General features: G+C 37.2%; 1 protein-coding gene across 1 annotated transcript in view; it reads right to left on the bottom strand.

Annotated features, from left to right (window-relative positions):
- The window catches only part of kcng4a (potassium voltage-gated channel, subfamily G, member 4a), a 38,529-nt gene that overhangs the window by 14,036 nt on the left and 5,204 nt on the right, over positions 1 to 19,289 (bottom strand). Inside the window, exon 5 of the mRNA XM_077567940.1 lies at positions 12,984 to 13,625. Coding sequence (XP_077424066.1) covers positions 12,984 to 13,625 — 642 coding nt within the window. The remainder of the gene's footprint in view (positions 1 to 12,983; positions 13,626 to 19,289) is intronic.

Raw genomic sequence — 19,289 nt, 5'->3', positions numbered from 1 at the left:
TATTAGCGACCATGCACCAGTCTCCCTTTCCCTACAAGTTGATTATACCTTTAAACCACCACCGACATGGCGGTTTAACATCTCACTGCTAAACGACGCAGAGTTTGACAAAATTATAAGAAAAGAGTGGGCAAACTTTTTGGAAATAAATGACTCTCCAGACCTATCGCCATCTCTTCTCTGGGAAACTGGGAAAGCAGTAATTAGAGGTAAAATTATATCATATTCATCTTATAAAAAGAAACAGGATCAAAAATCAGAAAAAGACTTGGACGATAAAATTAAACAACTGACGGATGAGTATGCAATAAACCCAAATAACCAAATATGGACTGACTTACAAAATACAAAAATACAGTTAGACGATATGCTAACTAAAAAGACAGAGTTTATAATACAACAATTGAGATACAACAACTTTGAATATAATAACAAATCAGGTAAATTTCTTGCAAACCAACTTCAACGTAATCGGAAAAAGTCTCTTATAACGGCGATTAAAGGGACAACTGGTGAATGCACACAATCACCAGAAGAAATTAATCACATTTTTTATAACTATTATCGTAACCTATACTTAGAAACTAACAAGCCTAACCCTGAGCATATTGAGGCATTCCTCAGTAGCTTAAAAATACCTCAGTTAACTACTGAATATAAAGACATGTTAGATGCGCCACTTACTATAAACGAGTTGTACAGTGCTCTAGATAGTATGCCTAAATGGCAAAGCACCTGGCCCGGATGGTTATCCGGCTATATTTTTTTAAACACTTCTGTTTAATGTTTGCTCCACTATTCTTAAGAATAGTAACATAAATTAAAACTAAGGGTTACATACGCCCACACATGAATACAGCAGCAATTAAACTTTTATTAAAGCCAGAAAAAGACCCCACCCTTCCATCAAGTAACCGTCCGATTTCACTAATTAACACTGATATTAAAATTATCACAAAGGCTTTCACATCTAGACTAGAAACAGTAATCTCAACAATCATTCATAGCGACCAAACAGGCTTTATTAAAGATCGTCACTCTACTAATAATATTAGGAGACTCTTTAACCTTATTAGCATGTCACAGCGGCATGATAAAAAGGCAGTTATTATATCATTGGATGCAGAAAAAGCTTTCGACAAAGTTAACTGGTCCTTCCTCTTTGCTGTTTTAAATAAATTTGGCTTTGGGAAATCATTTGTCCACTGGGTATCAGTATTATATGATTCTCCTAAAGCTACAGTTACTACTAATGGGATTATATGTCAGAGCTTTACTTTACAGAGAGGCACAAGACAGGGATGCCCACTATCCCCTTTATTATTTGCAATATTTATTGAGCCACTTGCATTAGCCATACGCCAGGAAAGAAGGATTCAAGGAATTCACTCTGGGGTAACAGAACATAAAATTAATCTATATGCCGATGACATCTTACTGTATTTAGAAAAGCCGGCTACTTCGTTAGGGGAAGTATTTAACTTAATAACTAAATTCTCACAGTTATCAGATTATTCTATTAACTGGACAAAATCAACACTTCTACCTATTACAGAAAATTCATGGAACCCTGCAAGCCAGGACCCACACTACTCATTTCCTGTAGGTAATTTAAAATACTTAGGCATAAAAATCTCACCTAAATTAACTGATTTAATTCATTTAAACTTTTCTCCACTTCTGGATAACATTTATAGTGACTTGGAGCGCTGGAATAATCTTCCTATTTCTCTAATAGGACGAATAGCCAGCATTAAAATGAATTTTTGAATATTTTTTCTCAATGATTCCATTTAAACCTACGGCTAAATGGTTCCAGTTGTTGGACTCAGCCGTTACAAAATTTTACTGGAATAAAAAAAAAGCAAAGATTAGTCTATCTACTCTTCAGAAAAGTAAATCCAAAGGTGCTCTAGAGGCACCAAATTTTATGTACTACTATATAGCTAACCAGCTACAATATATCGTTCTATGGGCACAACCCAACAGAGACACTAACTGTTGGCTGGAACTAGAACAGAAGGATTGTAATAACCTCAGACTTCGAGATTTACTCTTTATTACAACATCAAGCGACATAATTGTTTTAAAAACCCAATGATTTCCGCCACCGTGACTGCCTGGTGGAAGGCACTAGAATTGACAAAAGCCCAAGTGGAGCCCTGTGGGCTTTCTCCCCTATGGAATAACCCCGACTTTCAACTTAACAACCAACCGTTTTTATTTAGGTGTGTGGGAGCAGAAAGGAATTACACATCTCCACCATCTCTTCTCAGATAATATGTTTATATCATATACATCCTTGCTCCAAAAATACAATATAAAAAATGGAAATTTTTTACATTATCTACAAGTTAAAAATATGATAAAGAAAAAAATTCCAACACTTCGGGGTACGCTCCAACCACCTGTTTTAGCTAAAGATATTAACAAGCTTTCTCCGACAACAACAAAAAAACTTTCAAAAATATATAAGCTACTTTCATATACTGATAAAATGTCTTTACCCATCTCGAAATGGGAGACAGACTTGTCTATAGCACCGGAATCTGACTTTTGGATTCAAGTTTGTGAAAACGCATTTAAAATGACAAAACACACAAATTTACAACTTATCCAATATAAAATTATTCACAGAACATACATTACTCAATATATGATGAAGAAAATGGGACTCTCAGACTCCGACATTTGTCTCCAATGTTTACAAAACACTACAGACACTTATGTTCATGCTTTATGGTTATGTACTCCGATTATGTATTTCTGGACTAAAGTCTTAGAAAAACTTTCCGCTATTTTGGACTGTAGGATACCTTTATCTCCAAACTTGTGTTTGCTAGGTGACCTAACAACTGACTTACCACATAAACAATTTCAATCTACACTTGTAGCCCTTACTATCGCTAAAAAAACAATTCTTGTTAACTGGAAAAATAAACAAACTCTGAATATCGACCAATGGTCTAACCTCCTCATAAATCACATTTTAATGGAAAAAATATCTGCCTCAAATAAAAACCAAATATCAGAATTTATAGAAACATGGTCTACGTATATAGAATTTTTTAACCTAATTCTGGTTACTTAATTCTGTCTGTTAGCGAGAGCCACTACATCGTGATAACTTACATTGATGTTTCTGCATTTGGCAATTTATTATTATATTATATTATTAGTATGGGATTTTTTTTAATGGGCTTTAGGTGAACCGATGAATACACACACGCTCGCACGCACGCACACGCACATACAAAAAAAGTGTATATATATATATATATATATATATATATATATATATATATATATATATATATATATATATATATATATATATGTGTGTGTGTATATGTATATATATGTATATATATTTAAAAAAAAAAAAAAAAAGAGAAAAAAAACTTTTTAATTTTTTTTTTTTTTTTAAAAAGGAGAGCAATGATGATGTCAAATCGAAACAATACTGAGCTCTCCTTAGAAAAAAAAAATCTTAAAAGCTGTTCACATTTTATTGTTAAGTGGTTTGTACTAAATCAGCAGGCATGAAACTATTATTAGCTAAAATATTAGCTATTATTTTGTACAAATCTAATTCAAGAAAAGTTGGGACACTATACAAATTGTGAATAAAAATTGAATGCAATTATGTGGAAGTGCCAATTTTCTATATTTTGTCCAGAATAGAACATAGATAGATGACAGGTCAGTTTAAACTGAGAAGATTTTAAGGGAAAAATATGCTGATTGTAAATTTCGTTTATGCCGTTTTATTCATTTGTTTAGTGTCCCAACTTTTGGGGAATTGGGTTTGTACAAACTGTAAATTATAAGTTACTGTAAGTTATTTCTATGCTACAAGTCTTGCAGTCATGTTGCCCTGATAGGCTGTTATTAAAACTAGTTGTGGAGAATTATTATTATTATTATTTGTTTGTGTAATGTTTTTTTTTACTTGTATTTTGCCTGTGACTATCATACAAGCCACACTGATTGTTATAGTAGTCAAACAACATCTCATCACATTTTGAAATCAAAATAATCCTCACAAATTAAATTACAACGATCCAAAATCCAATGCTTTTCAATGAGCGGATAGATTCCGTTTACCAAAAGACCAAATTGACTGCCATCTTGACTCATGACGTCATCTCGGAATTGTCAACAAGGTATTCCATATGCACAAAAGTGCCCTTTTCCCCCTGGAACACTTGCCCCCTAAAATGTCTGCGCACGCCACTGCCAGACACAATCAATATACTAACACACAGCATGGCTCAGGTGGTAGAGTGGCTGTCTCCCAAGGTTGTGGTTTTGTTCTTTATCCTTGAGTAGCTTTTTAGATTTTTATTTTTTATTAAACTTTTTTTTATTTTTATAAACTGGTCAAATGTCCTCAAAACTCTCCTTGTAAAATGTACTTAGAATATATGACTGAAAAAAACTTTACTAGGTTTTTCAAGTAAATATTAATATAATATTAATATAAATGAAATGTTAGTTTATAATCATTCATTGTTCTGATAGTCCCCAACAAAAGTAATGTTTTTCCTTGTGAACTGTGATGGCTGTTTGTCAAAGTCTGTCAGGGTCATATTAAGTTCATAGTGTATCCAATAAAAACAGTTAAACACTAATAATAGACATTACCTGCTCTCATAACACTCTGATCTAAGAATCTCCACTGCATTGTGTTGCACGTCTGCACTGTGTTAGCTGTCCAATCCTATTCTGGCACAGACAAGATAAATACCTCATACTTTGCTGTTCTCTCCCATAATCCCACTTGGCAGCCATGCAGCCATGGATGGAAAGAATACAGCTCATAACCAGATAGGCTATAATAAGGCATGAAATCTGCTGCACACTGATACTGTCAAACAGAGTTATGTACATCCTCAAACACACAGGGAACGCCTGAGTATTCACATGATATGTCTATGTCGTGTTTGATCTTTGATACAGTCTGGATATTAGTATTTACCCACACACATTTTTTCAGATACTAAAGAAATATGTGGTAGGAGTTTTAAAACATTTTCTTAGTTATTATGCAACACTTCAAAAAGTGACAAACAACAGTGACACACAATCACCACACAACTCGCATTTGATAACAATACAATCTGCAACAATAGAAAGGTCATGTTACTCTGTAAATTATTGCGACTGCTAATGCCTCAGTGGCTGCCAATAGCTTTCTCATCTCATCCTTCCTCTCTTCCCACTGCCAGAATGTGTCTAATGTTACATTTTATTTTCTCAACTTGCTGTCTGCTCATGTCAACCGTGTTTAAACAATCAAAGTGGACATCTTCACTTATCATGGTTGGTAAATATGCGGCACAAAGTTTGTCAGAAAGCGTCTTAATTTTGCGCACTCAGGCTGCGCAATCTGACGGTGCTAGAGCAGAAACACATTGACAGGAAGATATATTTCACCGTAAAACCTGTTGATGTTCAACTCAACTGCAATGATTCATTTAAGTTGAATACAGTAACTCAAACAATCTAAGTATTTAAAGAGCATTCAATTTCAATAATTATTACTCTAAATTAATATGCGTAGCTTCCACTTGTATAGTGCTATGGACTCTATGCACAAAGAGTTGTGACATATTTTGGGGAAAATCTCAGATGGCACCACTTTTTCCGGTAGTGGCCATCGCAGTTTGTTTTCCTTCAGAGAACCTCGAGCAGGTGTCAGCGTTTTGTAGTATTTTTTCGTCTTTTTTTTTTTATGAGTGTGATTGCGCGCATTTGTCAAGACATCGAAGAAGAAGAGAGATGACAGTACGCCGAGTGATTGCTTGCTGTGTGCCCACATAGACAACAGTTGTTGTAACTTGTTAACATTCGCAGGGATAACTGTAGTTGTCGACCACACAAGGGCGCCTTTTGTTAACAACAGGGCTGTATTTTGAAGGTTAAACTTTGATGTGTTGTTACTCTGTTTACTAAATTATCTAATGTTTCTGCCTTTTCTGGCGTTTTGACTTTTCATGTGCCTGTGTGTATATTATTCATATGCTGCCATTTTATTGTATCAAAAAACATAAAAATATTTATATGAGTCAATATTCTTGCACCGCTGACAATGCTGTCAGATTTCCAAATCAACCACTTTTCAGCAAGGCATTAAGACAAATGGCACCATGGGCTGACATAAAAAAAAAAAACATACTAATAAAGGCATTACATCTGCTTCAAAATATTGACAAAGCAGAGATCGTCGGATCCCGTCGGCAAAGAGGAGAAGACTTGGCCGAAGAGAAGGCTACAGACCAGAGAGTTGTTGTTGTTAGCTGGTTAGTTGGTTTATTGAACATATTAACACATTACAAAATCTAAGTCGAAAGTTAAAATACAAATTTAAAGAAAGAAAATAATTCATCAATGTCATAATTTACATGTTCAAAAGGAGTAGGAAGCACAATAACTTATCTAGTCCTACTCCCTATTAATTATATCATGTAAATGTACTAATAAACTATTCTTAGCCAATAACGTATTATTAAAATAAAAAAGACAATCAAAAAAAATAAAAAAGGAAAATGAACAAGTTATGAACAGTTAGCTGGCAGGTTCCATCTGAAATATCCAACACCTCAACTTTACCGTCTGACTGGTAGGGGGTAGGGGGGTACTGTAAGGACTCCAGTAGTCCAGAGAGAGGAGCTACAATACATAATTTACATTAAAAAAAAATAAAAAATAGCTTTAGTAGCTACTCAAACGGCTTATATTTACGTGTAATAATAATTTTAAGCAATTACATCATTACCAGAGCTCAAGCCGTTAAAATTACGGCTCTGGGTGATCTAATTAGTAGTTTCAAAATTCTGATAGACATAGTGTTAAAGCAAGGAGCGACTTCTGTTGTTTTTCAGTGGGTTAAAGATTTAGGCTTAGAGTTTTACATCACATTAACAGTGCGCTCCGCTGAAGTCTCCCCGCACCGGAAGGTTGGGTGCACTCATACGTGTGGACAAGCTTTGTGCGTATAGTCCATTCTACCTTCAAGCGACTCAAAGTGCCTTAACATGATTTTTCAGCACATTCGCCCACTGAAGGCACAAGCATCAGGAAAACTGGGGTTGTTGGGTATTTGAAGGCTCTTCAAGGGTGAAAATGAGATTTTAAAATACATTTAAAAAGTAGCATCAATGCAAAAAAAGAAAAAAAAGAAAAAAAGAGCTCGATCAAAGCACTTGCCTTTCTACCATGTAGCTTGGTAATGTTGCCAGTTAATTATTTATTTATTTTTAGCAGGATATACGTTTTTATTTAAAATTAAGTGAATGGTTTGTGTTTGTGATCATATCCTTACTATGACCCCAAAGGAGAACACTTTATGTTACTAATTATTTTTATGTGCAAAAATCTTTACTTCTAAGTAAGTTAATTATTTATTATAAGATATAGTTATATCTTTTAATTTCCAAATAGTTCTAGAGCAGGAGTCACCCCGACGGTCATCGAGCACCCCTATCCTGCATGTTCTTGATGTTTCCCTCCTCCAATACATCTGATTCAAATGATCAGGATCAATATCAGGCTCCTGCGGAGGTTGATGATGAATCAGGTGTGTTGGAGGAGGAAACATCCAAAACATGCAGGATATGGGCCCTCAAGCACCGCGCCAAATTTTTACCATACTCATAACAACGAAGTTGCTATAAAATTATCTTTGAGTTGGGTTGAGTTGAGTGATTGAGTTTTATTGGTATAAGATATGCTAACTTGTGATTTACAAGTTACTTTATTAAAATGTACTTTTGGGTTTTACGGCTGTCTTACTAAGGATTTTAATTCAACCACATTTTCTTGGCCAATTCATTTTCTTTTTAAAGGGGCAAATTAACGATGAATTTAAGTCATTCCACCTCAACAACAATCTACATACAGTATTTGGCACTTGTGTGGTCTGTCGTGTGAGTGCCTCCTCATCCTCTTACCAGTTTCATTACCGTCAGACAGTCTTAAAAATTTTAACAACTTCCCTGAGTCATGAGAAGAATGAGGACGAAAAGAAAGGAAGCTTTCATGTCTGGTTTGATGTCTGATCCTCTGTTGTGTTTTTATTTTTCCCTGTTTACTTGTTTGCTTGCTGTCCCTGGTCTTCCTTTAAGTCCTCTTTCAATCCCTCACATGAAAAAATAATGAACAGCACAGCACATGGACAAAAGTCTATTGGCCAACATTCATCCCTCCAAAATCGCTAATGTTCATCTTAAATGTTCATCATCAGACTGACTTCAACATTGCTCCTGCAGATGTCATCTTATCTTGGGTTTCTACTTTCTCATTCTCACCCTCCTTCGCTCTCGTGAGGTATTTACTGGGGAGCGTCATTACTGAACAGCAAACCTTACTTCACTTTACAGCATTAAGGACAAAAATGGCCACTTCAATTACTCCCCAGGGCAGAATATGACCAAATTACAAAACAAGAGCAAATCTGATAGGGAAGTCTTAAAAGACACAGTCACTGGGTGAGAATATTAAAAAGATGAATGAGAGCAGTATGCAGAAGCAGAATGACAGTCCAGCTATGTATCTCAGCTGACACGTGAGATATGAAATGTGTGCAAAAAAAAACATCGCCATACTGAAGTAGATAAGCCATGTGTGACTTCCGCCGGACAATTTCACTTCCCCACTCTTTCCAATCTACTGTAGACATCCTGTCTGAGATTTTACTGCAAAAGCTTAGTGGGGTCAGTGCTGGGTCTTAGCCCAGCAGTCACAGTACTTTCTAATCAATCTTAGCATCACACGCACACCACTTTGAGAGGAAAACACTATGTATTTAAAGTACTGAGATAGACATAATATGAAGCTACTGTATATAAAACATGTCTTCAACCAAGGACACATAGACATTTGGTTTTAATTTAATGATTTACTTTAATAAAAAAAAATCTTAAGGGTTGTGTCTTATAATCTATTAGCAACACATTGTTGTGATGATTTGTGACTGACTGCAAAAGGTACGACTGCACTTCATAAAGTTAATTGCTATCTAGATATTATTAGACACATCCAGACACGCTCATCAAGCAAAAAGAAACGAGCCAGGAATCATTCAAATCTTGGTCTTCACATGGAAAATGGCCAATGAACCAAGCAGAAGTGGCAATAAAATACTACTGGGTTTCAGTACATTGACCTTCATCCCAAACGAAGTGTCTAAGTGAAAATGTGTGCGCCAGCGGCAAAGCTTGTGAACTTTCAAATTTCATTTGTGGTAGTATTTCTCTGTGAAAATCTGTGAATTGTTAGGAGCCAAACTGAAAGTAGATTCATTGTGAGACTCGTTCCAACTTGATACTGATGTAACCTTCAGACAGACAACTGCCCGTGCAGAAGGGAAAACAGCTTTTGGCAACATCTGGCCTTTTGTGTTTTCCTCTGACAAAAATAACCTAATAACCTTCTACATTCCAATGCGGTGCAATGGCAGAATATTCTTTCTTTTCCACTCGGAAACTTACCAAATTTCACCTTTAAATTACAGTTTTTGTTTGAACAAATTTGTCACTTTTCACTCTTAATAAATGTTGTATTGGTTCACTTATGAGTTTTCTATTACAGTACGGTGTCTCCTTTCACCCATGGTTATTTGGCTAAAAAGTTTTGTATTGTTAATGTAAGAAATGTTTTTATCTGTACATTAAATGCTTTTGTGAATTGACAATCATAATCTAAAAAGGACCACAGCAAAGTATACTATGTGCGCTAAACCAGCTTTTTTTCATTGTTTATTACAGTGTTGCCTTGTTACTTTGCAGTTTGGTTATGTTGGATTCACTCGGGGATTTTCAATTGTGATCATTTGTGACATTTGTAACTCATTTTCTAGTTGAGGTAAGCAGGTGTGGACTGGCCACTGGGATTTTCGGGAGTTTCCCAGAACGGTGGGACCATTTTTGGAACGGTCAAAAAACAACTTGAACGTAGTTATTAAAGTAGAATTAACCTTAATCAAATATTTTCATAAGTCTTCTGATGAAACATCAATTTAAAACTAGTTGAATGGTACCTTTGCCATAGCCTGAGGTGGTCTGTATAATTCTTACTGGCAGTACGCAACTTTGAGGAGCATGGTAGGAACACTGCCCCACAAAAAACTACAAATGTGTTGACTGCTTTATGGCATAAGTCAAAACCTACCCAGGATGACGGGACAGTCAAGGATCAACATTGATCCGGATTATACTCGCTGCCGTGAGCTAAAATGACGCAATGCGCTTGTGGTCTTCCTTCAGATATAACAATACCACATTTTTCCATATGGTGCCGACATAATCAACGTGAACTGAAAGTTCCTTTGTGTTGCTTTAAGATGACGTCTTGTTATCTTCCTCCTCATGTGCTGCCAGTGTGTGGAGTGTGCGTATCTGCTCACATTAATTTATGAAAGCAGCCAATAATCAGCAGCTTGGTATTTATTCCACATTTTGCATTTAAAAAGTTAAATCTATTGCTGGTGACCAGTTCAGGGTGTACGCCGTCTATCGCCAGAAGACAGCTGGGATAGTAAGAATAAGCGGTATGGATGATGGACGGATGAATTTATTACAAGCAACAAGAGTTTAGAAGGGAGGGAGCCTTGTGGGGGTTTGTAATGGCTTAAGAGGCGTAAATCCCTCCTATAGTAAAAAAATAAATAAAAGTTAACTTCTACTTCCTGAAAATTCACCTATTGCGGCGGGCTTGGAGCGTATCACCAGCGAAAAGTGAGGGAACATGGTATATGTAAGAAATTGCATGAGCCCATATTGTTTGGTTGCAAGTTCAAAATAAATATTGGTGGAATGTGTTATTTGTTGTTGTTTTTATCCATTAACATACTTTATACACAAGGACATTTCAATTTCTTCAATGTCTGGATTTTTTTGTTTTTCAAACAAATTGCAGACTTCCAAAACATCCTGAAGTTCTTCTCCCATCTTGTTCCCTACTTTGATTTGATAATCACTTACCATGCAGTGTTTTGACTTTCTGACATATATCAAAGTTTCATGTGTTTAATAAATGTCTAACAGGTAAACCTGACACATCTTATCTGCAATTACGGAGCACATTAGGGAAGGGCTCTGCTTTCCAACAGTATGTTGGCAACTAGACAAAATCCAAATAATCCATTACAAAGGCTGTAGAGATTTTACATTAAGAGCAATGATGAGAAAAGTCAGACAGGGGTTGGACCGAAGAAAGGGCTGCCCCCAAAATTCTGAGATCACAAAGTGATTGAAGTTATGAGCTGAAGACAAGCATAAGCACGAGAAAATGCAGGAAGAGAATGAGGGGCAAAAAGTTCATTCTATGATGCACTCGTTTTAAAGCTCCATACTTAGTTCATGTTGTTCTCATTTTCATTCTCTCACGCATATCCCATTTTCACTGTACTTTTCCGACATCTTCGGCTTACTTTATCCTTCCCTTTTTACACTTTCACACAAACAGACTCGGGCAGGTTAATGATGAGCGTATGAGAGAATTTTGGCCCCTCTCTAGCAGGGAGAAGCACAGAGATGGAACATTTGAATTAAAGATGACAGGAAGACTTTCAGTGCTACCACCAGGCTTCACTCAGTAGCTGGATAATATGGGAATGAGTGAATGTTGGGAAAACATAAAGGCAAATCAATTCAGTCATAGAAATACAAGTCAAGTCATAGAAAAGCCAACGCATGGAATTGTCTCACTTTCCTACTAACTGGTAGATCACAATCCCCCCCATGTCCTTAGGCAACTGTATGTACAGTGGTATAATAAATCGTCCCCAAACACGTCGTTACTGTATCTTAAATAAAGTGCTGTGTGAATAAGGGTTGATGGGTAGGTGCTCTGGTCTCAATGGAGCTCAGTAGCCCCCCGAGGACAGCTTGATTTCTCCCATAATGCACCACCGTCTTTCTTCTGTTGTGTTTACCTGATACGACCACAAACAGAAACGCCCAATTCCTCTCAACGGAATGTAATCTTGATAATGGAAGCATAAACACCGTATTTTCAGGAAATATGTCCTGCTTGATTGCCTCTGTATCTGTTTTCCAGCCTTGTTTACAAAATAATCTACCACAATGCATCACTCCACTATGTTTTTATCCTCTTTGCAAATTAATTCCATCATGCCGACAACATCTTGCAAAGGTTTTCAACATCCCTGCAATCAGACTTGTGTATGCACAAATCTTTTGTCCGAGCTTCTTCATCATTTTTCCTGACCAGCCACTTATCTCCTCCTGGGATCAAACTAGAAATTCTTATTTTCAAGCCTTTTGGAAAATAAGGTCCTCTGCAGCCTCACTAAATTCTCCTGGATCACACCCTGCTGCTATCAGCCCTCTAGCGTTATGTGTCTGCTCATACCAAAATATATGCTGTTGACAACTTCAGAGCCGGTGTCCTGCGTGTACACCCACTTTGACTCTCACACATCTGATTTTTAATTTCTGCTGAGACATTAGTGCGTCTGTTTGCTTTCCTACAAGGTTAGCTCAAGGGCTAGTCATGTTAGACTTAATTTAAATATTGCGTATTTATTTTACCCTTAATGTGCCAAAATCTGGGTGTTTATGAGTTGCTTTTATGTGACTTGATGGTTCTGCTAATGTGCACATTTACATGCGTGCTTGTTCCTTTTGTGAGCGACACAGTGAAGCCATTTCATTATTTCTCCAGTGTTTACTGACAGATACTGGACAGGCCTCAGTGAGCATGAGGCTTCGTTATCCACGCTGTTATGGGTAGACAGTTCACGGGATATTCATGCCCAGTGCTCACACACGCAAAAATGCACGTGTACACATGCACACGCAAAACACACAGCTTTTGTTTCCAGAAAAGACTTTGGTGGAGTCCATTTTTTTCAGTTAATATGGTTATTACAAAATTGCTGAAAATATAATGGTGATCTGAACAAGTTGCACAGGGCTGGATATTTAATGCATGTTGATGTTGTGTAACACACTCACCCTGTCCTCTTCCTCTCTGAGGTCAGGCATGGTGCTGATACACAAGCTCACCACAGTCACTGCTACCATGATGACAGACAGGCAGGCGAAGATCTTCCCCGGTAAGCCAGACTGTGGATTCTCGACCATATCCCGGAGCCAGTTCATAACTTTTTGGTACGTCGTCTCCTCCACGGGAACACGTTGCATGGCGTTCCTCTGCCTGCGCTCCTCCTCCTGCCGTTCTTGTTCGTGCACCTCCTCGATTCGTGTGTACATCTTCCTCTTGCAGCAGCGCTCCATGTACGCCATCTCCACGCCCCAGTAGGTGAGCTCGTCGTGCAGGGAGAGGATGCACATCTCCCGCAGCAGGCGAAGTTTACCTGCGGCCAAGAAGTTGAGAATAACCCTAAAGGCGGATGGCGAGCGATCAAAGAAGAATTCCCTCCGCGCTTCGTCATAGTCGTCACAGACGCTGGCAATGTCCTCAGGTGACCTGCAGCCACACAAGCGGCCAAGTCGAGTGAGAGGGAACTGCTGCAGAGTGGTCCAAGGGAAGGTGTAGCGGTTCCCCCCGACATTGATCACTGCCAGCAAACGGTGGTCTACGGAGACGAGATCCTCCGGCTGACGGATGAACTGAGCCCTTTGGTAGTAAACACCCTGCGGAAAAGTTTATGACTTGTATAACAACTCCATCAGAAATATAAAACATTTACAGATTTAAATATGGTTCTAACTTGACATTGTGTATCATTCATACATGCTTAATCATTTTAAAAGATGAAAGTTGAAGGAAGGCGCCTAGGAATACGATGGGGAATACCTAAGTTACTTGAGCACAACAGTTTTTTTTATTTTAAAATACACCTACGTGTTCATCATTATAACGGATTTTATCCACAAATATGCCTGCTGGTCAAAAGGTTTCTTGAAGAAAAGCCTAAGTTGGAGATTTCTGAAATGTTCTTCACCTGCTGAATTGTTCGCACTTGCGTTTAGTCCATTTTTCAAAAATTACCTTCATAATAGAATAAGACTGGCGTGCTGTGCGAGCAAGATGATGAAGGTCATGAAGACTTTGATGCCTGGCTGCTCTGTCATGCGCCATTGGCACAAAAGTCTACTCGGATGTGTGCGCTAGGTCACGTTCACAAACATCTTTCCGGTACCTGAACCATTAACAATATCACGTTTCGATTTGGGAGCCCGCTTTCCCAGTGGAGTGCACAACTCATCTACTCTTATACCTATCACTGTAATACCTTAACTCTTACATCTGCAACACATAGGTATTGTATGTGCCTGGAATAATAAGATATTGGAGATGCAGTATAACATAAGGAGATCAAGGATATGCCAAGCCACCAGATTGATGGCACAACTTGTCACCCATCAGTCAAACAATCATTGGCATGTGCACCATTGATCGCACTATTGGAAATTTAAAGGGATGCTGGATCTGCCTGTACTTTCCAGATAGCAAACTCCTGCACATTCCAGAGTTGAGTAGAAAAAGAGATTAATTATCTAAATATTTATGAGCAACACAACATTTGATCTGTTTTAACCAAGTTACAGTATGTAGTTATTGTGACAACTTTTAAAGGAGAAGTCAACACCAACATTTTCTTTACAAGAATATGTAATATGTGCCCCCTCTCATCTAAACACAACATTCTGGTTAGTATTGCATTAGTAAAATATGAGTTAAGCAGCAAAATCAATCCATTTTATCCATCTTGGGGAGGGGACATTTTCCCACTTGCTGTCAACTGAAAATTACATCACAGTTGACCAACCATGACTCACTTGTCTTCTGAAGCTGAGCCGTAATTGGTCATCAGGCGACAGCAAGTACCATAGTGGCCAAACCATGAGATGGATAAAAATGGGTGGATTTTTCCACTTAATTTATATTCCACAAACATAATACTAATCAGAATTGTTTAGAACTGTTAGGACTGGTGGGGCTGGATAGAACATATTATGATTGTAAAGTATCTTTTGAGTACCAGAGACATGCATTTGCCTCCTGGTTGGGCAGAGCCAGTGAATCAGAGATAGCTGAGATTGTTGCTGCAGTAAAGGTGTGCAAAGCAGAAGGGGGTTGCCTCTGCAGTAGATTATCTGCAAGTAAGGAAATGAAATACTTTTTTTCTCCCCATTTTCAGATTGATGCAATTGCCATTCAGTGGACACAGTATAAGAGTAATGCATAATTGTGTCCTGCACTTCTTCGTTCTACTCTCCTCTTTTACTAAACAATGTGTTTTTATTAGTTTCTATATTGTTTTTATTAGTTTCTATATCCTGCAGCAGTACATGTAATTGGCTTGGGTGCTGTGTTTGCTTCAGGCTTATGCCTGGATCAGACTACAAGACAAATTTGGTCTTTTACAATGTCTCTATGTCACACTATTGACACAAAATCCTGCCCTGTCTCGGTCAGAACACTGACACGTTGCAACACCACACTGTACATGACATATATTACAATCATATCACTATATCCCGTCTTTTATGATCACTGGCACTAATCTTGTCAAATCAATGATAAACGTGTCAACGCAGCCGGATATACAGTAACAGTTACCAAACAGTCAACAAAAATCATGGCGGGAGAAGCGCTGGTTTTGATTGTGGCAATGTTTTGTGTTGTAAAAAGAGCAAAAACATGCTTGTGGTGTCATGTCTGGGAGCTCCATAGACGATGGTTTGGGCTGCCCATTCTTCAAGGAAAGCTTGAGTTAATGTTCACATATTTTTAATGCCAAGCAGGAAATGTAATGGCATTTAGCTAGCTAGTTAGCTAACTACATATTATGGTAATAGTTACATCCGACATCAAAAAGCGCACGGGTGCTGCTGCGATAGGTCAACCTGCTTGTCTTCAATTTAATTGTTCCATTTCTTTTTCTCTTTGTCATGTCGCGCGCAAAAAAATGTTAAACAGCAACTAACGCTGGACTATATGATCAGACTAAAGACTAAAAGTCCTGACTAAGTTTGAGAGTTTTACTGGAGTCTCAGTGCGCTCCCGTCATCTTGATCGTTCAATGTGAGGTGGTAATCTTTCTAGGTCAGTCTTGGCCTTATGACAATATCATACGCATTTGACATTATCGCAAGTCTTTCAGTCTTTGTGTGACGTGACACAGCGAACAACCAATAGATGAGCTACTTTGCAAACAAACAGGAGAGCAACATGACCGAATGGGAAACACCGGCAAAAATGCGCCGCTACGCGTCTCTGCAGTGTTGAAATCAGATTTGAAATCTACTTAGGTAGGTAGACTCTGGCGGGGGGCGAGGGGATTTACAGTCCTGTTATTACTTCTCTTCTAGCCTCACGATCCACAAAGTGACAGCAAACTAACATTACATGTAGTATATCCGGTCGCGACACGTTTTTTTTTTTTTAAACATATATAAATTTTCTTGAAAACTTCTTGGGTGGTGGCCAGTTTACTTGGGTGGCCCGCCCAAGTATTAACATGCTGTGGGAAACACGGCTCTGTGACTTGTCGTGGCTTGGTGTCTTTCTCTTTATTTTTCACTTTGGTGCACTTCTCCAGTTGAAAACAGTTAAAACCATCAGGTCACACATTTTCACATGGGCTGAGCCGCCTCACCGTGTGGGTGGGGGGCCAAAACAGTATAAACTATTTTGAATAGATTAGACCTTCTTCCGCATCCAGCAGAAAAGGCTCCACAGCTGTCTACTCGATCTTTCTGGCATACTGTAAATAATTCAACTGAGAATATTCAGTCTCCTGGTTGTTATTATAAAAGACCTGGGCCCGGTTGTTCAATTCTCTGTGATTTTAACAACTGTTTAACCCCTAACCGTCAGTTAAATTCTTAACCCACCGTTAACTAACCGACCGTTAAATATGCGTTGTTCAAAACATGGTTAGTCACGCTGTTAGTTAACGGCACCGTTAAAGTTAACTGTGCCTTTTACGGCACTGGTTAGCACAGATATATCCCACAATTCCTCTTTTTGTTTACTTTCGGTTTACGACCAACCAAACAAACATTAAATTTTTATGAAACAATTTATTATTATTTTTAATTCATTATAATTATTTTTTTTCTACTGTGTGTATTTTCAGTGGATATTTTGTGTAATATAGCAAAGAATAGTGCATGTTTTTGTTTGATTTTGTTTCTCATATTATCTTTGCGTTTTTTTTGTTTAACATAATTGTATTTTTGACTGATTTGGATTTTTTGTGAAATATTTTTGATAGAATTGCTTTTATTTGTCTTGTTTTTGTATTTACATACTTCTAATATGTGTGTATTTTTTATCTAAAACTTGTAATGATTAATAATATTTGTAATTACTGTTTTAAATTAAACTTAATTTAAAAAATATTATTATAATATCAAATTTAAATTAATTCAGTGTCAATAATTAGCTGCTATTCACAGTGTTGTTGTCTGTTTGATTATTGACATGAAAGCAAACAAGAAACATTACAGGTAACCTCTCTTTGGAATCACCTCCCACTAAATGTTGGGCAAGCCCTCTCTCTGTCCATTTTTAGAACTCATCTTAAAAAACACATTTTTATTCTTTCTCTTCTGACTCAGCATGAGACTTGGCATTGTAGTACTGCTAAGCGGTAGCGTGCACATAACTCTTCATCTGAATAATCACCAATGTCAAACCAAGCCCGGTTAAAATTAACTGAGTTTTAAACAACAAGATAACAGTGCCGTTAATGTTAACGGTCGGTTAAATCTACTTAACCAGTGGTTAAAGACATAACCGAGTTTTGAACAACCGGGCCATGGTGAAAATTCCCATCAGAACTTTATATAAGCCCAGCCTTTCTATTCTATCACGATAGAGTGGAGATTCACCACTTTAAATGTCAAGATAATATTACTGAATATAACAAATGGAGCTGCACTTTAACATTGATATCTCTCACTTATTATCTATGAAACTTTCAAACAAGTCATCAGATGTTCAGCTCAGTACAGAGCTCACACGCTGATTATGCATAGTGGCGTGGGATGAATTCTGCTAATTATTTAAATGCTGATAAAAATGTTTTATACAATAGAACAGTGATGTATATATTATTATACACTAGGGGTGTTAAAAAATCGATTCGGCAATATATCGCAATGCTACAGTACGCAATTCTCGTATCGATTCAATATGCGGCCGAATCAATGTTTAAACATCATTTTTTTAATGTAAATAATCAACAAAACGTCTTACTCAGGGTTAGGGTTCACACTTTAAGCATGGCAGAATCTTATATTAATGGAACATTAAGCCATAATATTTTATTTCAGTGCTGTTCAAACATGAAACAGATTGCAACCTGTTTGTTAAATACAGTGGCTCACAGTATTAAGCCTGAAGTTTCAGATAAATACATTTTCATACAAATCTTACAGTGTAGAGTACAAGTACAAGTTTACTGATTAGTAGCCTATTTTCTCAATTTGAGTAAAAAAAAAAATTGCAATAATCGATTTATAGATTTGTATCGGGATTAATTGATATTTAATCGAATCGCGGTACTAGGCAATTCGCACCCCTATTATACACTGTATATATTATATACTGTACATACATATTTTATCATTTGAGCCATGCTCGTATTCTGCTGAATTCACTCTTCTTGTAGTTTTTCAGTTTTCAGTTTCAGTTTTTTTTCTTGTTTTACTGGATTTTGATTGATTTTGCCAGGCCCACAGAATATTGTATTGTATTGTATATTGCTATAAAAACATGGATCCTACTAAAAGAAAGATTAGTCTCTTCTTTCATCAGGAAAAAAAAAGAATATTTGTGTCGGTTTCCGTTTTGCAACAGTTAGCATTAGAATGTAGCTAAATTTCATCATTATTCACAAATCAAAGAGCCTTTTGCAACGTAGACCTGGTTGATCTCTTATACTCTGCTGTGACCTGCTGGTCTTTTTTGTAATTACTACCATTGCTTCAAGCATTTTCTTCAGTTCAGAGGCTGCATAATTCAGTCTGTGTAAAATCTCAGTCTGAGAGTAGGCTCACACTAAAGAATTGTCTTTAGATGTGAGCTAGCGTGAGGTGGTAGTTTTGCAAGAGACTTTTCCAAATCTTCTCACAGTCTTCTGATGTACAGGTAGCATGAGTGAGGTGAGGCCATTGCAAGACACAATCCAATAGGTTGACGTCAAGATGCTATGACACTACTCGGAAGATATCCAATAAAAATCAAACATGCAAGATCGTAGGGCTAGGTAAGTACTTAAAATTTTAGATTCTTTCAAATGTTTTTGTAAGACTCATTGTTGGTAAATGCTGTATGAAGTT

This window comes from Vanacampus margaritifer, chromosome 6, assembly GCF_051991255.1.
Source record: "Vanacampus margaritifer isolate UIUO_Vmar chromosome 6, RoL_Vmar_1.0, whole genome shotgun sequence".
Taxonomy (NCBI): domain Eukaryota; kingdom Metazoa; phylum Chordata; class Actinopteri; order Syngnathiformes; family Syngnathidae; genus Vanacampus; species Vanacampus margaritifer.
This window is presented reverse-complemented; position numbering and strand designations above follow the sequence as displayed.